Here is a 14372-nt window from a genome sequence, read left to right on the forward strand (position 1 = left end):
ATTCATTTTTACATTTAGGACAGTGACAAGATGTGCTGTTTTGTTGCTAAGAGTTACTGTATGTTTTGTTGGATGTCCTTGCAATATTCAACGTTGCTTGAAAAATTTTGTGTACTTTGCATTTGATGTGGGCAGCCTTGGTTTGTCCCTCAATCTGAGACAGTTCTAGAATGTATGGTTGGACCGAAGGGTCTGTTTCCATGCTGTACATCTCTATGACTCTATGCATGCGCATACGCACCCTACATGCATAAGTGTACATTTTGAATAATGGCCATGATGAATGTATTGGATTGTTGTAACCATCTGGTTCAATGATGACCTTTAGAGAAAAGAATCAGTGATTTTTTAGCCTGGCCTGCATGTGATAACAGATCCACAGCATGTGCTTGATTCTAAACTGGCTTAGCAAGCTACTGTTTCTTTTCGATTGCCTGAGAAGGATAAAATGCAGGTTTATAGGGAAAATTTGGGGAATGGCACCAGGTGAATGACTCATTCAATCGTGGTGCAATCTGGCCCCTGATGCACTGCATTATCGGAGAAAATACCTGACTCTTCTGTGGCTAATCTGTTCCCAAAACTTAATGTATCAGTCCTATAAGAACATTGCTTTTCCAGTCCCAAGCACCCGGTACTGGTTATAAGTTTGTTCACTGAGCTGGCAAGTTTGTTTTCAGATGTATTGTCACCATGCTGAGCAACATCAGTGAGCCTCCAGTGAAGCTCTGGCGTTCTGTTCTGCTTTCTTTTTGTGTCTTGATCTATTTAATGTCTGTCATATCGTTTCCAGTTCTTTTTCTAAGAGTTTGGTAAATGGGGTCCAAATCAATGTGTTTATTGATGGAGTTGTGGTTTGAATGCCAGGCCTCTTGGAATTTCCATGCTTGTCTGTAGGATGGATATGTTGTCCCAGTCGAAGTGGTGTCCTCCTCCATCGGTATGTAAGGATACTAGTGATAGTGGGTCATGTCTTTTGGTGGCTAGTTGGTGTTCATGTATCCCAGTGGCTAGTTTCCTGCTTGCCTGTCCAATTTAGTGTTTGTTGCAGGGTATTTTGTATATGACATTTGTTTTGCTGGTTGTTGGTATAGGGTCCTTTTAGGTTGCTCAGTAGCTGTTTGTGTGTTGGTAGGTTTGGTCAGCTATCATGAGGCCAAGGGACTGGGGTAGTCTGGCAGTCATCTTAGATGTCTTTGTATGATAGTGTGGCTAGGGTTTCTGGCTATGTTGTGTCTACTTTTTTGGGTTTGTTGTTTAAGGATTGGGCTGTGTTTATCGGGTACCCATTCTTCTTGACTATGTTGTATAGGTATTTTTCTTCTGCTCATAGTTCCTGAGTGCTGCAGTATGTTGTAGCCTATTTAAATAATGTTCTGATGCAGCTCTGTCAGTCAGTGTTGGGATGATTGCTTCTGCAGTTAAGTATCTGGTCTTTGTGTATTGTTTTCCCGTAGATGTTGGTCTGCCATTCTCCATTAACTGTTTATTTCACTGTGACATCTAGGAAGGGAAGTCTGTTCTTGTTTTGTGAAATTTATGCCAGTAAGGATGTTGATGTTGGTAATGTAGGTTTCCTCTAATTTGTTCCGTCTTGTGATGACAAAGGTGTCATCCATGTAGCGGACTCAAAGTTTGGGTTGGATCATGGAGAGGGCTGTTCATTCAAGTCTCTGCATTACTGCTTCTGCTGAGAATCCTAATATTGGTGATTCCATGGGTCTTCCGTTGATTTGTTTCTAGGTAGTGTCATTTAAGGTGAAGTGGGTAGTGAGGCTTCAGCTTCAGGATGTTGTCTTTGCCGATGAAGTTGGTGCTGTCTGGTGTTTGTGTCCTTGGTTTGTCTAGTAGTGGGGTAAGTGTTTCTTTGACCAGGTTGATGTTAATTGTTGTGAATAGAGCTGTTAATGTCAAAGGAGACCATTTATGTTGTCCTCTTCTATCTTGGTGTCTTTGGTGTTCGGGTGTCCCATTTCGACTAGGACAACACATCCATCGTCGGGCAGGCTAAACAGAGACACACTCTGGCATTCCTGGAGGCCTGGCATTCATACTGGAACTCCATCAATACACACAAATTTGGACCTTGGGTGGAGTGGCATAAGTCTTCTAGGTATTTCAGTTTTTGGTGGAGGTCCTTTGCCCATGTTATGTCACTGGGTAAACCCTCCTAGTTGTTACAAACCAGCATCACAAGATTTATCCTGTTCAATAATCTGTGAACATTTGAGATTCCAAGAACGATTTAAAGTAAAAATTAATAATTTTATTCAAGTATAACAGAATAATTATTCCAAGCTACTTACAGATCCTTCCTCTAACCTATCTTTTACCTTCCCCTTCTGTAATACTAGTCCGATAAAACCCTCGAACTAAAATTTACCAAAATTCAAATTTTCAAAACCATTGTTTTGTGTACCTTGGTAATCGCTAGTAGTGAGTGTGTAGGATCCATCAGGTTTCATTGTTTGGAGATCTGTCTTGTTAACCTGGCCTAATTTATGAAGCTGCTTCAATGAGCTGTGGAGTCGGGTCTATCGCCACCTAAGTGTCGGTAACTGCGAGCAGTGACTTTGTTTTTTCAGCGTCCTGTGTTATGTTAAGGATGACAGTCGTGCACCCTTTGTCTGCAGGTAGGATTACAATATTTCTGTCTATTGAGTCCTTCTAGAGCTTACCTTACCTTTGTGTAGAAGGTGTTGACACCAAAAGACATGACCCACTATTACTAGTATCCTTACAGACAAAGAAGGACACCACTTTGACTGGGGCAACATGTCCATCCTAGGACAGGCTAAACAGAGACACACAAAATAATTCGTAGAGGTCTGGCATTCAAACAGGAGCTCCATCAATAAACACAGGTTTGGACCCCATTTACCAAACTGTTAGAACCAGAAATGATATCACCCACCTTAACAGACCAAGACCCAAACAGAAAATGGGATGGAACACCAGCACTTCACTGGGGGCTCACTGATGATGCTACCTAGCATGGTGACGAAACATCTGGAAACAAACTTGCCTGCTCAGTGAGCAAACTTACAACCTGAACCTCAACCTGAGCTACAAATCGTCTCAAAAATCGCTAACACCAGGTGCTTTTTGAATACATAACTGTTGTTGGCTATGTTTCCACTGGTGGTTAAAAGACCTTTTAATAGCATGGTATTACTACTCATAAGCTTTTATGGAAGTGTCACATTTGGCAGTACTGGCCATCTTCAGTAACTTTATACAAAGCTGTTGAGTATTTATATACAAAGAATGTTTTCCACGTCAACAAAACATGAAATAACATGCAGGAAGTAGGAGATTGCCGACTCCAAACAAGATAGGTGACTATCCTATTTCATAAAACAGGTTTTTTAATGTAGAAAAGGTTTGAATTTATGATATGCAGTAATAAAAGGATCGATCCAAATGCTGTGTTAAGTTTGATTTATTCACTATTTCACTTCCTCTTTGGATTTCATGTCCTTAGAAATAGATTTAAGCTTTCTAAAACACCATCGTGAATTCTGTCACTGGTGTAACAAGACCCTTGGTCGGTTTGAGCATTGGGATGCTTCATTCAAAATGTTCTGGTGTACTATATATCCATTGGGGCAGATTTTTGCCATTGTGTAATGAAGTCCCCGTTCAAGTTACTACATACTACTAAGTAGTGACAGAGTTATAATGAATGTGAGTTTAAATAGAAAAAGAAGTTCAGAACTGATGTTGGAAAATCTTTGGATTTGTAAACTAATTGAATGGGTTCATGTGTAGTAGAAAAGATGCTGTGATGCAGGGCTATCATGAAAAAAGCTTGCAAAATCAATTTTTGTATTTGCAATGATTGCTTTGAATCTTAAACAAGATAGTTAGACTTTGAAACACTTGTTGCAATTGAATAAGTGTTCATTTTGTTGCATGCACTACTGCTGTAGCTTCATATAAATCTCGACACTTGATGCGATCGTCAGCAGAGGTTATAGAATTAGTAGACTCAGTGACAATTGATCATGAATAATGAAAGCAAATGGCAAATTCTTGCTGTGATATTAAATTTATTCTAGAGTGGTGTGTGGATACTCTTTAAACACCACCACCATTAAGTCTTCCAAAAATGCCTCCTTTCAGTATCTGGGTTTCTTTTGGCGAAAGAGGATAAAATCTCTCTCTTTCTTGAGAATAACCTGCTTCAAATAGTGGGAGTTGTAATGAGGAACAATCGATACATAATTTGGTTCTGCCTTCATAAGGGTAATGTTTCCCTAGTCTGCCCTCTCATTAGGGAGTGATGATTGGTGGTGAGTTTAAACTGACTGTCACCATGCTTGGATTAAGGGGTGAGGTTGAGAAGGCGGAACTTTCATGGCATCTTCAGCCAGTGCAGGAATTGAACCTGTGCTGTTGGTGTAATTCTGTATTGCAAACCGGCCATCCAGGCAATTGCATGGAGTTAGCTCAACCATCAGTATGTTGAGCAACAAGAGAACTTTAAGTAAAGGAGCAAAAATATCTTGTTGCAATTCTGAAGGATCTTGGTGAGGCTAGACCTCTGGAGTATTGTGTTCAGTTTTGGTCTGTGGAAGGAGTGCAACCAAGATTTACCAGAATAATTCCTGGAATAATAGGACTGAAGTGTGAAGAGAGACTGGATTGATTAGGATTATATTCATTGGCGTTCAGAAGAATGAGGGGTGAATCTCACAAACCTCTCAAAGTCTTACAGGACTAGACAGGATAAACACAGGAAGGACGTTCCCAATCACTAGGGAGTCCAGATCCAGGGGTTACATTAGAAGGATACGAGGTCCTTTAGGGTTGAGATGAGAAGCAATTTCTTTGCTGGGGGAGTGGTCAGCCTGTGGAATTCTCTGCCACAGAAAACAATTGAGGCCAAGTCATTGAATGTTTTCAAAGAGGAGTTGGATATAATTCTTAGGGCTAAAGCGATCCAAAGTGTATGGGGTGAAAGCAGGAAAAGGGTACTGAGTTGGGAGATCAGCTATAATTGTAACAAACAGCAGAGCAGATTGAAAGGGCCAAATGGCCTACTCCTGCTTCATTGTTCAATGTTCCAATGTCCTTCTGCTTACAAGGTATTGCTAAGTGACAGCATAAATTTAAGAGGGCTAATCCTTGGGTCAGTCCTGAGTTGTTCAAGTAGTGGTGGGAAGTCATTGTTTGAGTTTTTGTGGCTTTGATTTAGATTGGTAAAATTAGAGCTAAACGAGCCAGAAACAATGGAACAAAGATCAAAGAAACAAAGAAAATTTACAGTCCAGGCACAGGCCCTTCGGCCCTCCAAGCCTGAGCCGATCCAAATCCACTGTCTAAACCTATTGCCCAATTCCTAAGGATCTGTATCCCTCCACTCCCCACCTCCTCGTGCATCTGTCCTGATGCATTGTCTGAGTATTGTCTGAAGAAACTGAGTTTCTTCGCTGTCTCTCATTACCCAGACATTTGGACTCAAAATGATTCTGCTTTATGGACAGGTTGGCTGCATTTAGGTAAGCTTCTCCGGTCATTAATGTCAATGCTACCACATTTCACATAGTGCTTGATTGTTTCTGTAGTGTTTCCTTTGTCCTCCCCTGTAATACTAGCTATTTCAGAGTTGAGAAAACAGGGCATGGCAGGGGGTATACTTTTGGCCAGCCAGACCTGTCTTGTCCAATGTAATTTATTTTGTAGAACATTTGTTTGTGGAGCAAGAAATACACTAATTTTGTTTAGCAGTTTCACCTTTGAGTCCAGAGGAAGTGGCTGAAATTTCTGATGTCTCTGATGCACAGTCCAGGTCTCACTGCAGGGCAGGTGTTGTGATCACAATTGCTATGTATACCCATGACTTTTGTTGACTTGTGGGGAACATTGTTGTCAAACACTCACTGCTGCAATTTGTAGAAGGCTGAGCTGGCACAGGTGATCTGAATTTGGAGCCCTAGTTGACGCCGACCTTTTTAGGAGAGGTAGCTGCCATGAAAAGGAAAGTACTTGACATTATCCAGAATCTATCCTTCACCACATATCAGAGGTGGAATATTTGGCTGAAAAGTATAGTAGATAATACATTTTGTTTTGGTGACTCTATTGAAGAGATAGAGGGGTTTGCAAATCCCTAAGATGAGTCATGGTGTCTTAATGTGAGCAAAAGCCCTCCAGCTTTTAAGATCTGGACAAAGTGGATGTTGGGAAGATGTTTCATTGGTAGGAGAGACTAGGACCCAAGGGCTCAACCTTCAAGTAAAGGGAAGACCCTTTAGAATGGAGATCATGAGAAACTTCAGCCAGAGATTAGTGAATCTGTGGAGTTTGTTGCCACAGAAGGCTGTGGAGACCAGGTAATTGAGTATGTTTAAGACCAAGATAGGTTCTTAATTCGTAAGTGGATCAAGGGTTACAGGGGGAAGGCAGGAGAATAGAGTTGAGAAACTTATCAGCCATGATTGACTGGCGGAACAGACTCAGTGGGCCAAATGGCCTAATTTCTACTCCTATATCTTATGGTCTTTTGGACTTTGGTTGGAATACCATTAGGAATTCAAACTTTGTTGGCTTTCATTCGTTTGGTTGCTGCAGTTCTTCCACCAACACTGGTTTGCTCAGATTCTACCACAGGTTACTGGGGGATAGTATTGGTATGTGTTGATGAGCAATTATAGGTTTCCAAGTCACTGACCACTACATGAAGATCTTTTCATCTTTTGAAATGTTAACATGATCAAAATATGTATCATGGTCACATGTACCATTTCATTTTAGTGAGGTATTGTACTGTGTAAGCACTAGTGCTTAAAGTATAATGATTTCCGCTGAGCTACAGGTGAAGTGTCATGAGTCAAACTTTAGATAAAGTCTTAACAGAACACAGGGTTACTCTCTCATTAGAGATGCCTTAGCCTGAGGGTCACCAAGCCTTCATTGTAACCTCAGCCAGAGCGGGAGTTAAACCCATACTGTTAGCCTCACCCGCATCACAAACCATATGTCCAGGTAATGGACTTGCCCAGCCTTCCGTTTATACACTGGGCCGTGCTTGTAAAATGCCTTTTCTGAACAGCAAAAACAACCATGAACACACATCTTTTCTTTAATAATTATGCTCACGGTTAGTTTTGCCACCCATTTCAGGCTTTCCTTTTCCTTCCTTTAAATATATCATTTTTTTTCCCTTCAGTTGCTATTTCCTAGGAAGGTGGTACTTGTGAGTTTAGCATTGTGAATTTGAAGTCTTCATAGCTTATAATATGATTGCAACAGACTCGTGAGAAAGGTCAGCTCATTGAATCAAAGGTACAGAGGCCCTCGGAATTGGTCTTAGAACATAGGCTTTTCATGACCTAGATCCTTCTCTGCACGGTGCAAATTTAGAATTTTCAGATGGTATAAAACTTGAAATGTTAGTGAATTTTGAGGAGAACTGAGTGGAGAACTTCAAAAGGACATCGGAGATAATAAATGGAAGGTGGCAATTGAAATTTAATACAGAAATGCGAAGGGCTTACCTTTTGTAGGAAAAAAGCAAAGACAACATTTAAACAAAACATCAATTCTAAAATGGATTGTGGGGGATGGGAACCAGGACATATACACAAACATCAATGATTGATTGTGACAGGGCAGTTCGGGAGAGCGTTCAGTAAAGCATATTGGCTTTGTTAGAGACAGATTTTTAAAGAGGAGTCTGTGTTCTATGTTCAGGAGTACAAATCAATCTTTATTTGAAGCTCCTTTACCATATGTATGAGAGACGCTGAAGACTGCTCCAAGTCTGGCTTTCATGTGGGGCCCACTTGCCCCCTCGAATACAACTCCGATCAAAGGTCAGTGGCACACTCTACCTTTCCCAGTAAAGTGCAGAATATTTACACATACCACACTAAATGGTTACATGCAACGTTGACATCAGTGCTCATTGATAAACAACTTCTTGGTCCACTTTAGGTCCTCCCATTATCTTATGATATTTGGCAGAATTCCATCACCTGCCTTTGGGCTCTAGGGATTGTTGACCATGTTCCAACTTTGATTTATGTCCTGTTCCTTCCGACGTGTTTGCTAGCTACATCTTCTACTCCATTGCTAATGACTCTTCAAATTTGATCATGCAATTCACAACTTTTGCTGACATTAGTACAGAACATTAAAAGGATGTTAATTTTTATCAATTGTTATATTATTTTATTATAATTGTATAAACTTGAAAACAAGAAATTTTGACTGTCTCATTTTAGCAATGTTTAAGACTGAGTAGACTTGGCAAAAGTAATAGCAGCTCCAAAATAAAGTTACTAAAAAAGTTATACATAGCTAAACCTAGTGCTATGATTCGGTGACAAAGCTAGCAATTTTGGGAACAGCTTGCCCCCTGATTTGACTTGTGAAGCGACAGTTGTTTACTCTCTCGAGGTCATAGTGACCTTGTTTCAAAATAGTTTGTCCCCCTTGCTACATTATTTGTTACTTGGTACTCATACGAAGATATTTTGTTCAGATCTTTTTGTTGTTCTGATCTTGCTCATGGAAATATAAGTTTCTTCAAGGGTGTTTACTGAAACTAGTCTCTGCATCCAAGGCTAATTACCTACAAAAATTTGATTCCCCAATGTCTAAAATTTTAACTTATTCTTGTAAGAATATGCAATTATAATTACTTAAAATGCCTCATTCCAGATAGTCACTTGTTCCCTTTTTCTATTTCATAAAAATCTGCAATCTCAAATCCAATGGCTTTCATTGGAGCTGCCTTATCAAAGTCTTACGGTTTGCATTCTTGTCCCATCTTACTAAGACTTAGAAACATTTTGTTGTCTGGCTGTGAATGCCATGATTTTGAGCTATCGAAAATACTATGTAAGCTAAAATTTCCATTGATTGTCTGTCAGTTAAAAAGAAAACCCGGCATAACTATTTTGTCCAATTCAGCCATGTGCAACTGCGACAGGCATCATAGGCTTACTTAACAGGGGCAGAGATTTCAAGACAAAGTTTGTTATAGTTTTAAACTTGAAAGCAAGTTTTGACTTTGTCTCTTTTAACAATGTTTAAGATTTAATAAAATTGGCAGAAGAGGTGATGGCAACATTAAGGAAAAACATTACATGCACTAAGAGTGCCCTGCTTAAGTAGGTTCAGTCACATTGAAGAGAAAATTGGATTCTTATCTGAAAGAGAAGGTAATGCAGAACTGAGGGGAAACGTTGGTGGAATGGTACTTGGTGAATTGCTTCTTTAAAGGTCAGCACAAATGCACAACCTACCAAATTGTTTCCTGTGTGGTTTAACCATTCTGTAATGGGGAGAGATGTCAATGCCAGAGAAGATATCTCTTGTAAATTTTAATGAGTTTTTTGTGCTGTAGTGCAGATGTGCAATGGGTAATACACATAGAAAGGGAACCGTTTTACAATCTCTACTAGCAGAGGGGACCGAGTAGCAGAGGTGGTTGGCTACTTGGCTTAACAATGAGCTCAACTGAGGGTGTTGAGAGGAGAAAACTTAGAGCCCCTGAACTTCCCTCCATATTTACTTCAACTATTACCCTGCCTTCAGAGGCACTCCACTCACAGTAAATGTTTCCTTTCATCAGACAGACCCTGTATTTGTAGTAATAACATGGATTATTATGGGGAGATGGCATGGTTTGTGCTAGATTTACCCAACGCTACCTAGTAAAAGTTATTCACGAGCAAAAGTTGTACGTTTTGTATGGACCATGCTTTGAAATCCTCTGGGTAATCCTCTAGATAATGTATAACACATACAGAAAAGAAAATTGGAATAATCAACAGTAAGTGTTCTGTCTATAGTTATGTAGTGCTCTTGTTCCCACAGATCTATGAGCCTTTTAAGGAGGTCATTTTTGAAGACCAATTGAACAGAAATTCAGAATTCAAGTAAAACTATTAGAACCTTGGAACAATCTCCATTATGTTCTTTATTCTGCCTGAAAATTGTATTTTAAACCTTTCGTCCGAGAATATGTGGAAAAAGCAGCATTTATTGCTTAAAGGTTCATCTGTGAGGCAGACTAAGTAAGGGTTTAGATTTCCTTCCCTTAAAGATGGAATTGACTTTTTGCGATGATTATAATAGTTTATTATATTTGTCTACAAAGTACTAGTTTAGTGAGCTTAGTTTCACATCCTAATATCATTGATTCAAACTCATGCCATTTAATTCCACTGTACATTGAGATTAATTGTTATATTCAGTAAATAGGTATTGTAGGAATCTTTAAGATTTAGGGAGCCACCTTTTTAATGTGGTCTTCCCAGTCAGACAAATATTAGCATCTAAAATTATGCACTTTCACGAAGTGTCAATGTTTGCAACTTTGCTCTGATTGATTGTGGCAGAACTGACGTCTTGGCATTAATTTGTTCCATGTTCCCCTCCATATTTGTAAAGTAGAATTGATGGTCCAAGAACCAATCTCAGCAAAAACGTTATACTTGAGTAAACAGTAAAAGAACAGTAATCCTAAGGGTTCGCCAAGAGTGATGAACGCTTTGTCAGTGACATTTTTGCAGACGAGTGGACCTTGTTACTTAATAGATTCATCACTTTTGAAGATCATTGACTGCCTACTGTCAGTACCACTGAGATTCATGGAGCTTTTTCCCTGATGATGGAGTTCCCAAATTGTTCTAAAGTTTTGAGATTTTCTTGGTTTGCATGCTTTGAGTTTACTCCTCAAGACAGATTAATGCCTTTCAATCATAAAGATATTAAGCAATTTTACCTTGACAGAATTGTTTAAGGCCGCATCACTTTTTCGTCATCGGATGCTGGAGATTGATTGTCAGTTATATAATTTGATATTGGCCTTCTGCAATCTCCAAGTAATTGAAACTTAATCTAATGGGATTATCTATATCCCAATGAAAGGTTTGTTATGGTTGCACAGTCGCCCACTCATCACTCAGGATTTCCATGTTTCCTGCAAACTAGCTGCATTATTTTAAATTATACCATTATAGTTCTTCCTTGATTCAGTAATTGGAATGGTGAGTGTTTTGACACTAGTATTCCTTGTTTGATTTTAGTAGAGTTGCAGTGGTCCCTATACTTTATGATATCATTGCACGTGTACAAGTTGATGTTGCCCATGGATAAGCATGACATTATATTCATAAGACATAAAGCAATATAGACTTTCGAAAGTTGACCGGTTAAACATGTTTATACATTTCAAAATTGCAGTTATCACATCTTTCATAATGTAGTTTATGAACCAGGTGATTAAGTTTATTTTTCATTTGTTGATTGTAAATGTAGAACCCGCTTCATTTCACCAGAGAGCAGCATAGTGCTTTCTAGTAAAACTAATATCTGTTACATTACTGTACACAATGTTTTTAACATAACTATCTTGCAAAGAAAGTAAAGGTGTTTCTAAAAGTGAGTGGATACCTGACTTACAGGACAGATGGGAGTCAATAAGTAACCGGAGTCTCAGTTGAAGAGAATATACTTAAGTGAAGGAGCATAGTTGAGGGTGGTTGAGGAAATTTTAAGAGGGTGTGTGCAACCTGTGGCTATGCAGTGAAGGGCAGGTTGCAACAAATAGAGCCGAGATGGGAGAGGTAAATCTGTTTAATCTGGGAGTCCTTTGGAATTTGAAGAGGAGAAACATTGTCAATGTTAGCCTCAGTATGGATGAAGGCTTGGGTATAGTTGCTGAGCGACTTGTTTATGAGTGGTGAAAGTGTTGAAAACCTAGCTGCGTAATGATTGTATATGTTAAGGTGTTGGTGGCACTGGTGGGACTAGGGTAGGAAAAGATCAAAGAAAAATCTTATTACGTTTGGACAGCAAATGAAGCTTGGATCTTGGAGTGTCATTCACACTTGTGTGCCTCTTGTTTCAGCTGGAGAGATCAGTGGTCCAGGCGCTTCCCACCTACAGCTGGAACACACATGTGCCCTCCACCTCTTCAACAACTTACAATTCCCTGGCCCCCCCAGTGCTGCTGCTTCACAGTGGATGTGCAGTCCTTATACATGTCCGTACTGCACAGTGACGGCCTGTAGGCCCTCAGTTTTTTCAGCTTCAAAAGAGACCCATCTATTCCTCCATCTGTGTCCTCCAACCACCATCTCCGATACCCTCCTCCACCTCTGCTGAATTTGTCCCCCCCCTCCTTAACATTTCCTTCATTTCTTCCCATATGGATACAGAACTGGCTCAAAGGTAGAAGACAGAGGGTGTTTTCAGACTGGAGGCCTGTGACCAGTGGAGTGCCACAAGGATCTGTGCTTGGTCCTCTACTTTTTGTTATTTACATAAATAATTTGGATGCGAGCAAAAGAGATACAGTTAATAAGTTTGCAGATGACACCAAAATTGGAGGTGTAGTGGACAGTGAAGAGGGTAACCTCAGATTACAACAGGATCTTGGCCAGATGGGCCAATGGGCTGAGAAGTGGCAGATGAAGATTAATTCATATAAATGCGAGATGCTGCATTTTGGGAAAGCAAATCTTAGCAGGACGTATACACTTAATGGTAAGGTCCTAGGGAGTGTTGCTGAACAAAGAGACCTTGGAGTGCAGGTTCATAGCTCCTTGAAAGTGGAGTCGCAGGTAGATAGTGAAGAAGGTGTTTGGTATGCTTTCCTTCAATAGTCAGAGTATTGAGTACAGGAGTTGGGAAGTTATGTTGCGACTGTACAAGACATTGGTTAGGCCAGTGTTGGAATATTGCGTGCGATTCTGGTCTCCTTCCTAATGGAAAGATGGTGTGAAACTTGAAAGGGTTCAGAAAAGATTTAAAAGGATGTTGCTAGGGTTGGAGGATTTGAGCTAGAGGGAGAAGTTGAACAGACTGGGGCTGTTTTCCCTGGACCAACAGAGGCTGAGGGGTGACCTTATAGAGGTTTACAAAATTGAGGGGCATGGATAAGATAAATAGACAAAGTCTTTTCCCGGGGGTCGGGGAGTCCAGAACTAGAGGGCATAGGTTTAGGGTGAGAGGGGAAAGATATAAAAGAGACCTAAGGGGCAATTCTTTCAGGCAGGGGTTGGTACGTGTTTAGAATGAGCTGCCAGAGGAAGTGGTGGAGGCTGGTACAATTGCAACATTTAATAGGCATTTGGATGTGTATATGAATAGGAAGGGTTTGGAGGGATATGGGCTGGGTGCTGATAGGTGGGACTGGATTGGATTGGGATAACTGGTCAGCATGGACAGATTGTTCATCTTTCTGACTCTGAGATCTCGAATTTCAAATAACCATCCCACGCTCCCTTTCCAGCCCCGCTGACTCCCTTCCATTCTACCAACTCCCCTACCCTGGGAAAAAGACCTTGATTATTTATCTTATCTATGCCCCGCATGATTTTATAAACCTCTCTATAAGGTTACCCTTAAGCTCCTACCCTTAAGTCCAGTGAAAAATGTCACAGCTATCAGCCTGTCCTTATAACTCAAACCTTCCAGCCTTGATATCCTTGTAAATCCTTTCTGCAACCTTTCCGGTTTAATAATGCCTATCCTATAGCAGGACAGCCAGAATTGTATGCAGTACTCCAAATGTGGTCTTACCAATGTCTTGTCTAGCTGTAACATGATAGATTACTGATAGTTTATTGCAAGCCAAACTTCCTTGTCAATCAGCCCATTTTGAAAACAAAGCATATGCTAAGTTGCTTTAGCTGAAATGCAAACCATGTGTAAAGCAAAGTTTTTGCCTTAGCTGCTGCTATGACTCAATTAAGAATACTGTGCAGTAAAAGTAATGAGACAAAGGCACACAGTTTTTTCCATTTGAGGAAAGAACATTTTTGTTGCAAAGAAGCAGACATGAAGGTAATCTGATGGATAGTTTCAAACTTAAGGAAGAAATTGCTGATCCAAATTATTTTTTTCAATTTTCAAAAACTGATAGGGGAGAAAATGGAGTAAATTTGGAATTCCGGTTTATTTACTTTTTTAGCTAATGATCAGTACATGTCAATAGGTTAGCAGGAAAGACTGCTGAATCAATTGGATATTCTGCAGTTTGGTAATACTGTATAGAGAAAGGTGAGAAATTGGAAGTGATGCCCCAAAATGAGCCAGTTGTCTTGAGACAAATCACTTGTTCTTTTTCTCTGAAATTGTCCGTGGGCAGTAGATACTGTTGAAACATTCTGGTCAAAGTAGTCTGAATTTCCAGCAGTAGCTGATTTCTTGTTGATTATGCCACAAACAAGACTGTAGCCGATATGCACAGTCAGCTACAGTGCAGGTTGTTAACACCAGTGCTCTTTGTCTTTACAGGTTGAAGAAATGGTGCAAAATCACATGCAATATTCTCTACAAGATGTAGGTGGTGATGCTAATTGGCAGTTGGTGGTGGAAGAGGGAGAAATGAAGGTGAGGAATGTTTG

At 40.0% G+C, this 14372-nt stretch overlaps 1 protein-coding gene across 6 annotated transcripts in view; it reads left to right on the forward strand.

The window, feature by feature from the left end:
* The window catches only part of LOC132822640 (ceramide transfer protein), a 109525-nt gene that overhangs the window by 81293 nt on the left and 13860 nt on the right, over positions 1–14372 (forward strand). For all 6 annotated transcript variants that reach the window (XM_060835889.1, XM_060835897.1, XM_060835913.1 and 3 more), the window contains one exon: positions 14263–14358. In XM_060835889.1, coding sequence (XP_060691872.1) covers positions 14263–14358 — 96 coding nt within the window. The remainder of the gene's footprint in view (positions 1–14262; positions 14359–14372) is intronic.

The sequence above is a fragment of the Hemiscyllium ocellatum genome, chromosome 2 (assembly GCF_020745735.1).
Source record: "Hemiscyllium ocellatum isolate sHemOce1 chromosome 2, sHemOce1.pat.X.cur, whole genome shotgun sequence".
NCBI classification, from domain to species: Eukaryota; Metazoa; Chordata; class Chondrichthyes; order Orectolobiformes; family Hemiscylliidae; genus Hemiscyllium; species Hemiscyllium ocellatum.